The 6,496-nt window shown below is 44.8% G+C and overlaps 1 protein-coding gene across 2 annotated transcripts; it reads left to right on the plus strand.

The window, feature by feature from the left end:
• The first annotated feature begins 399 nt into the window (after positions 1 to 399).
• Positions 400 to 3,722, plus strand: LOC125545951 (4-coumarate--CoA ligase-like 7). Of its 2 annotated transcripts, none has more exons than XM_048710010.1 (5): positions 400 to 1,538; positions 2,490 to 2,676; positions 2,781 to 2,926; positions 3,056 to 3,110; positions 3,230 to 3,410. In XM_048710010.1, the coding sequence occupies exons 1-4, from the start codon at positions 516 to 518 to the stop codon at positions 3,104 to 3,106; spliced, it is 1,407 nt and encodes a 468-aa protein (XP_048565967.1). In that variant the 5' UTR covers positions 400 to 515; the 3' UTR covers positions 3,107 to 3,110; positions 3,230 to 3,410. The 2 variants fall into 2 exon arrangements, with proteins under 2 accessions (XP_048565967.1, XP_048565966.1); XM_048710009.1 differs by having other exon boundaries at positions 401 to 1,538; positions 3,043 to 3,110; positions 3,230 to 3,722.
• Positions 3,723 to 6,496: the final 2,774 nt, after the last annotated feature.

Raw genomic sequence — 6,496 nt, forward strand, 5'->3', positions numbered from 1 at the left:
ATCCGTAAGTCTCGCGCCATCCCACGAGCGGCATCGTGTGTCCACAGGAATCGGTCCTGGATCGTTGGGCGATGACCAGAAGAACTACTCTTATCAAAAGGAAAAAAACTGTCTACTGAATAATCTGAACTAACCTGCAGCTGTCGACGACAACAGCGTGACGAGCTACAGTGCGAAAAGAACAGAGATAAAAGACTAAAAACAGAAAAAAAAATGCACAAGGATTATTCAATAGAAAGTAGTTTATATTAAAATGTTTTAAAAAAGACTTATATTTAGAAACGAAGGAAGTATATGCTTGCCGCAAAAACAAAAAAAAGGGAGGATATGCTGCTGTACTACTAGCGGGTGACTTGTCCACTAGCCCGCCAATGAATTATTGGTCGATTGCCGCTGCCTGCAGCAATACACAGGACCAGCCTTTGTCAATCGAGACAGCCTGCCTCGCCACTAACCTTTGTCCCTCCCAACTCCTCGCCTCACTCTCGACCGACGGGCGAGTTCCCCGGTCGAGAATGTCGTCCAGCGGCCACGGCGCCGTCGACGCCCGCACCGGCTACTGCGCAGCAACCAAGTCGTTCCTCAGCCTCCGCGGGCCGCTGCCGCTGCCGCCCGCCGACGTCCCACTCACATTCCCGGCCTTCGCGCTGTCGCTGCTGCCGTCCCCTCTCCCCGCCCACCCCGCGCTCCTCGACGCCGCCACCGGCGAGGCCGTCTCCTACCCGGCGTTCCTGTCCCAGGTGCGCGCGCTCGTGGGCGCGCTGCGGTCGCGCGTGGTGCCGCTCGGCCGCGGCGACGTGGCCTTCGTCCTCGCCCCCGCGCGGCTCGACGTGCCCGTGCTCTACTTCGCGCTCCTCGCCGTCGGCGCGGTCGTGTCCCCGGCCAACCCGGCCCTCACCGCCGGCGAGGTGTCCCGCCTCGTCTGCCTCTCCGGCGCGTCCTTCGCCTTCGCGGTGTCCTCCACCGCCGGCAAGCTCCCCGCCGGCCTCCCCACCACCCTCCTCGACTCCCCGCACTTCCGCTCCCTCCTGCACAGCGACCATGGCGAGAACCAGTCGGCGCCGCTGGACGCCGGAGCAGTGTGCCAGTCAGCGACAGCGACGGTCCTGTACTCCTCCGGCACGACCGGGCGGGTGAAGGCGGCGGCGGTGCCGCACCGGAGCTTCATCGTGAGGGCGGCGGGGCTCCGTGCCCTGCACCTGCAGGGGAAGTCGAGGAAGGCCAACGAGAGGACTCTGATCGGCGCCCCCATGTTCCACACCATGGGTTTCTTCTTCACGCTCAACGGGCTGGCGCAGGGTATTACCACTGTTGTGATGACGGAGGCGGCCGCGCGGGCTGGGTTGAGGGGAATGCTGGAGGCAGCGCAGCGGTGGGAGGTGACGGAGATCATGGCGGCGCCTCCCGTGGTGCTGGGGATGACAAAAGAAAGGTGCCGGCTCACGAGTCTACTGCGGGTGATCTGCGGCGGCGCCCCTCTGCCGAGATCGGCGGCGGAGCAGTTCCCGCGGCGGTTCCCCCAAGTGGACCTGTGCATGGTTAGTGTTTCCACTGAGTTTGTCTAGGGCAGGTCTACATATGCCCTAATTATTGCACATATAAATGATTTAATCAAACATAAAAAATATCACACGAATCTCATAGTAAAATCATGCGGTAGTAGTGGTGGTACGGCGGAGCTCCGTCGATTACGTCCAAACGGACAAACTCGAGGAGGAAGGAAGCGCGGAAGACAAACTCGAAGAGGAAGTGCTGCCATCCGCTCGAGAGCCGTACCTGCAAGGACTAAAAAAACTTGACCTAAACTACTAGCCGGAGCGGAGACAAAGTGAAGACGGATCCACTGGCTCGTTGGTGAAGTTTAAAGTGAAAAGTTTACGCTGCATGCCTAGCGTTAGGGAACAAAATAAGGGAAAATCATGAACTATCTAATATTTGTCTGCAGACATTCTACTATAGTTTGAATCAAATATCAAAAAGGCCATCACAGATTTGAGCTTGTCAAACATAGTCTGGTGAGATATGTGAAAAGGTGTCAGCAGTATCAATTATGAAACACCATAATATCCCACCTCAAAAATAAAAATAGAAGTGTCTTAACCTTTATCATCCAATGTTGTTTGAGGCAATAATTTTGTTTTAGATAACTAGCCAAAGGCCCATCCATGTGAAGATTTAGTGACCAAGAATGCTTGGTTGCATGGTAGCCAAAATTTAGGTAAACATCATTCGGAAACTCTAAAACTTGCCAAAATTCGACTACTATAGGGAGGTTGGCAAAGCAAGATAGCTTCCAACCTAGTGGTAGTTATTTTTGTTTGCTTGCCCACATAGCCAACTTTTGACATCAAACCAGGCACTCCCTCAATTCAAATGAATAAGGCTTGCACGCACTTCACAATTGAACTTTGACCATATATTAGATGACGAACCAAATGTATGTTGTATATATATGTGATAAAAAAAATATGCCGGTGAATCTGGTTCAGGGTTATGGCGCAACAGAGGCTGGGGGCATATCCTTGATGATCGACCGGGACGAGTGCTCCCGCATAGGTTCCTCCGGCCGCATCTCCCACAACGTCGAGGCGAAGATCGTTGACATCGTCACCGGAGAGCCCTTGTCGATCGGGCAGAAAGGGGAGCTGTGGGTGAGAGGTCCTTCCATCATGACAGGTTACCTGCCCCACGAACATCTTCCTACAGCGCACATCGCCATCGGTTCACTGATATTGTTGTGACGCTGCACTGAGATCACTTATCGTTCTGTGTCCGCGTAGGCTACGTAGGTGACGACGAGGCGAATGCGGCCTCTTTCGATTCGGAAGGCTGGCTGAAGACCGGCGACCTTTGCTACATTGATCAGGACGGGTTTCTGTTCGTGGTGGATAGGCTCAAGGAGCTAATCAAGTACAAGGCCTATCAGGTCTGCTCTTGGCTCGTGAACAACGTATTATTGTCATATACTAGCAATAATTTGGCTCGCATGCATGCATGCGTGGTCCTAAACATGCATGCGTGGTCCTAAACTGAATACTGTAGGTTGCACCTGCAGAGCTGGAGCTTGTCCTGCAATCGCTGCCAGAGATTGTCGACGCTGCAGTGATGCCGTAAGTCCACTGAAACAATGATTTCGGGATGGATTTCACGACGGACTACGCTTGAAAAAAAGAACAAACAAATTGCCAATATAGCTCCTGGAGTACTGACAGTTTCAGTGAATTTGCAGATATCCTCACGAAGAGGCAGGAGAGATCCCCATGGCGCTCGTGGTGAGGCAACCCGGGAGCAAGGTCACTGAGGCGCAGGTCATGGAGCATGTAGCCAAGCAGGTCACGCCGTACAAGAAGGTGCGCAAGGTGCTGTTTGTCGACTCCATACCGAGATCGCCGGCCGGAAAGATCTTGAGGAGGCAGTTGAAAGACCATATGCAGTCTTGCATTGTGTCCAGACTCTGATGAAGCCTGTGTCCATCAGTGAGATCCTCTTCGGTGTAGTGCTGCACTGGGCAAAAACAAGACTTGCATTGTCGTCAGACATGGTCCTAAATGACGTTCCATCCCGTTGTATATATGTAGTATAGATAGATTTCAACCGTGGACTGCTCAAAGTTAATATTCAAACCATGTTGTACCGTCTAAATTTATTTTCCTTCGTGTAGTTGTACGCTTCGTCAAACATGGTCCTAAACCAATACAATAAAATGGAACATATTGGTGTTATTATTTTGGGAAAGTAGTGCACCCACCCAAGAAAACCTATCAAAACATTTCAAAAAAAATCTAAAACTTTGTGAAAATGATTATTAATAAATGTTAGAGAAGCTTGCCACGTTTGGTCATCAAACGACATCCGAGGAAAACTATACAATTTTTCTTTTACAAGTTTTGGTGAAACAGTGCATGTACATTTTGAGAAAATTTCAAGAATTTTGTCTTTTTTGTATAGAGCTTCTCGGATGTCATTTGACCACCAAAATTGGAAAGCCTCTCTAACATTTGTTGCATTAAGAGTGGGTGTAGAAAAACCACTCTCTATTATTTTCTTCCTCTAACTACCAAAGTGGCCCTCACAAATGCGAGGGCATCATCTTTAGTGTATCGAACATGCTAAGTATTCACATTTATTTTTCTCTATAAATAATTTGTGTATACAGTTAGGAGTAGAGCTGCGATGACACTAATCCAATAAGAGTAAACATGCAGTATACATGCCTGCTAGATCAATTGTCTTATGCTCACTAGATCAATTTTCAAGAAATTATGTGGGCTGTTATATTGTGCATAACTACATAAAGTAGCCAGGTTATGTAATCGTCGTCATAGCAAAAAGAGTAGCCTTGTGCTGAGATTCTTGGTTGCACACCGTCAATGCTCATGTTGATCGCTGCTTAGGAATTTCTTATGTTGTCGATAGTATCAACTATCCACATAACTATGGTGGTAAGAGAAATTTTACAATGGTTTCAAATTTATTATGGGTTCTAATCGTGAATCTATCCATCCCATTTTAGTAACACTTGTTTATGGAAATATTATCCAACGACCGGGGGATACCCCAGCGAATGCCCTGTTTGCTGTCGGATCAAGCGGTGCCTTTTCTTGGTTTCGGAATCGTTTTCTGGAATTGCCGCCAGGGACGAATGCTCTTTCTCTCAAAAGGAACTAGCGGCTCCTGCATGAGTGGCAGCCCGTTTACCACTTGAACTAAAGTGGGTTTTGTGAACAAATGTGCTTAAATAACTTTATGTATTTGAAATTAAATCATTTTAAATTTGTTTTTTCATTTGAAAATTCGGCTAAAACAATTCAAAAATCCAGAAATTTTCCCTTTCTGAGAGAACAAAAATCCCTATTTTTCCCATGAACATTATAAATCCCAATGTTGTCATGTTTGTAGAAAACACATTTTTAAACTTGCCATGCTTTTAGAGGTGATTTTTTCGAAACTTGCCATGTTTTTAAAAGTTACATTTTTATCATTCAAATCATGGCATTTTTATTATTAATAACATGTAATTTTATTATTAAGAGGATGGCAGTTATATTTATTAATAGTACGCCATTTTCATAATTAGTAACATGATACTTTTTATTATTAAGATGATGGCACTTTTATTAATAAGAGCGTGGCACTTTTATTATTAGTAACATGGCTTTTTTATTGTCAAGACGATGGTACTTTCATGATTAAGAGCATGAATGTTTTTTAATAACATGGCATTTTTATTATTAGGAGGATGGCAGTTTGTTTTGCATGGCAATTTTATTGTTAACATGATGATAGTTTTACCCAAATGATAACGCACACACGTGTGACACGAAGCAACATGGTTCAAATGCCTCCATTACCATTCATTTTGCCACGTCAAAACAGATGACATCAGCAGGAATCTTTTTGGTTTTTGGTTAAAAATGTTTTATCTCCTAATTAAAAATCCAATTAAAAATCCATTTTAACCACTAAATCCATCTCGACGAGATCCTCATAATTAGATTCCATGTTGATATATTTCGACGAAATTTTTTTGGGACAAAAGTTGCCATGATGTTTACACTATAGTTACCATAGTGTTTACACTAAAGTTGCCATGTGGCAATTTTAGTTTATAGATCATGGCAATTTTAGTATTTTGACCATGGCAATTCTAGTACTTTGACCATGGAAATTATTTTTTGTATGAACCATGGCAATTTTAAATGCATGTATCATGGCAATTTTAGTTTATGGTTGATGGCAAGTCTAGTTTCTTAATTCCTCGCTTTATAATATGTCAAATTTACTTTTAAAGGTAGAAGAAAAATAGCTGAAACATATCATTGCAACTTTAGTGTAAACACCATGGCAATTCATGTGCAATAGGCATGACAACTTTTAACCCAAAACAGTTGTCGAAACATATTGATATGAGATCTAGTGTCAAAGATCTTGTCGCGATGGATTTAATGGTGAAAACGGATCTTCAATCGGATTTTTCATTTAAGAGATTTAAAAAATAACTAGAAATCCAGAAAGATTCCTAAATGCATTCATGCGGTGACGTGACACAGTCTGTGTACTATAGGGCGTGTGGGCGGGTGTTGCTCCCACGACATGCGTGGGCATTATCAGCATCCTAGTTTTATTATTTGAGAGCATGACATTTTTATTATTGTTGGCATGACGTTTTTGCTGTGACGAGGATGGCAATTTTGCATTTTTTTGGCATGATATTTTTTATTATCATATCAAATAATAAATTAGAGAAACAATAGTTTTAGAAAGTAGCTTGGCAATTTTCATTTTTTCAGAGCACATGATTTATAAATTTATGTGTTTCTCTGTATTCTATAAGATAACATGCATTTTTTGTTGGGGAACGTAGTAATTTTAAAAAAATTCTACGCACACGCAAGATCATAGTGATGCATAGCAATGAGAGGGGAGAGTGTTGTCCACGTACCCTCGTAGACCGTAAGCGGAAGCGTTATGACAACGCGGTTGATGTAGTCGTACG

Source organism: Triticum urartu, chromosome 3, assembly GCF_003073215.2.
Source record: "Triticum urartu cultivar G1812 chromosome 3, Tu2.1, whole genome shotgun sequence".
NCBI classification, from domain to species: domain Eukaryota; kingdom Viridiplantae; phylum Streptophyta; class Magnoliopsida; order Poales; family Poaceae; genus Triticum; species Triticum urartu.

Coding starts and splice junctions, on each gene's coding strand:
- LOC125545951 (XM_048710009.1), top strand. CDS start 516: ATGTCGTCCAGCGGCCACGGCGCCGTCGACGCCCGCACCGGCTACTGC. Junction 1,539..2,489: donor CCCAAGTGGACCTGTGCATG/GTTAGTGTTTCC, acceptor AATCTGGTTCAG/GGTTATGGCGCAACAGAGGC. Junction 3,111..3,229: donor GTCGACGCTGCAGTGATGCC/GTAAGTCCACTG, acceptor GTGAATTTGCAG/ATATCCTCACGAAGAGGCAG.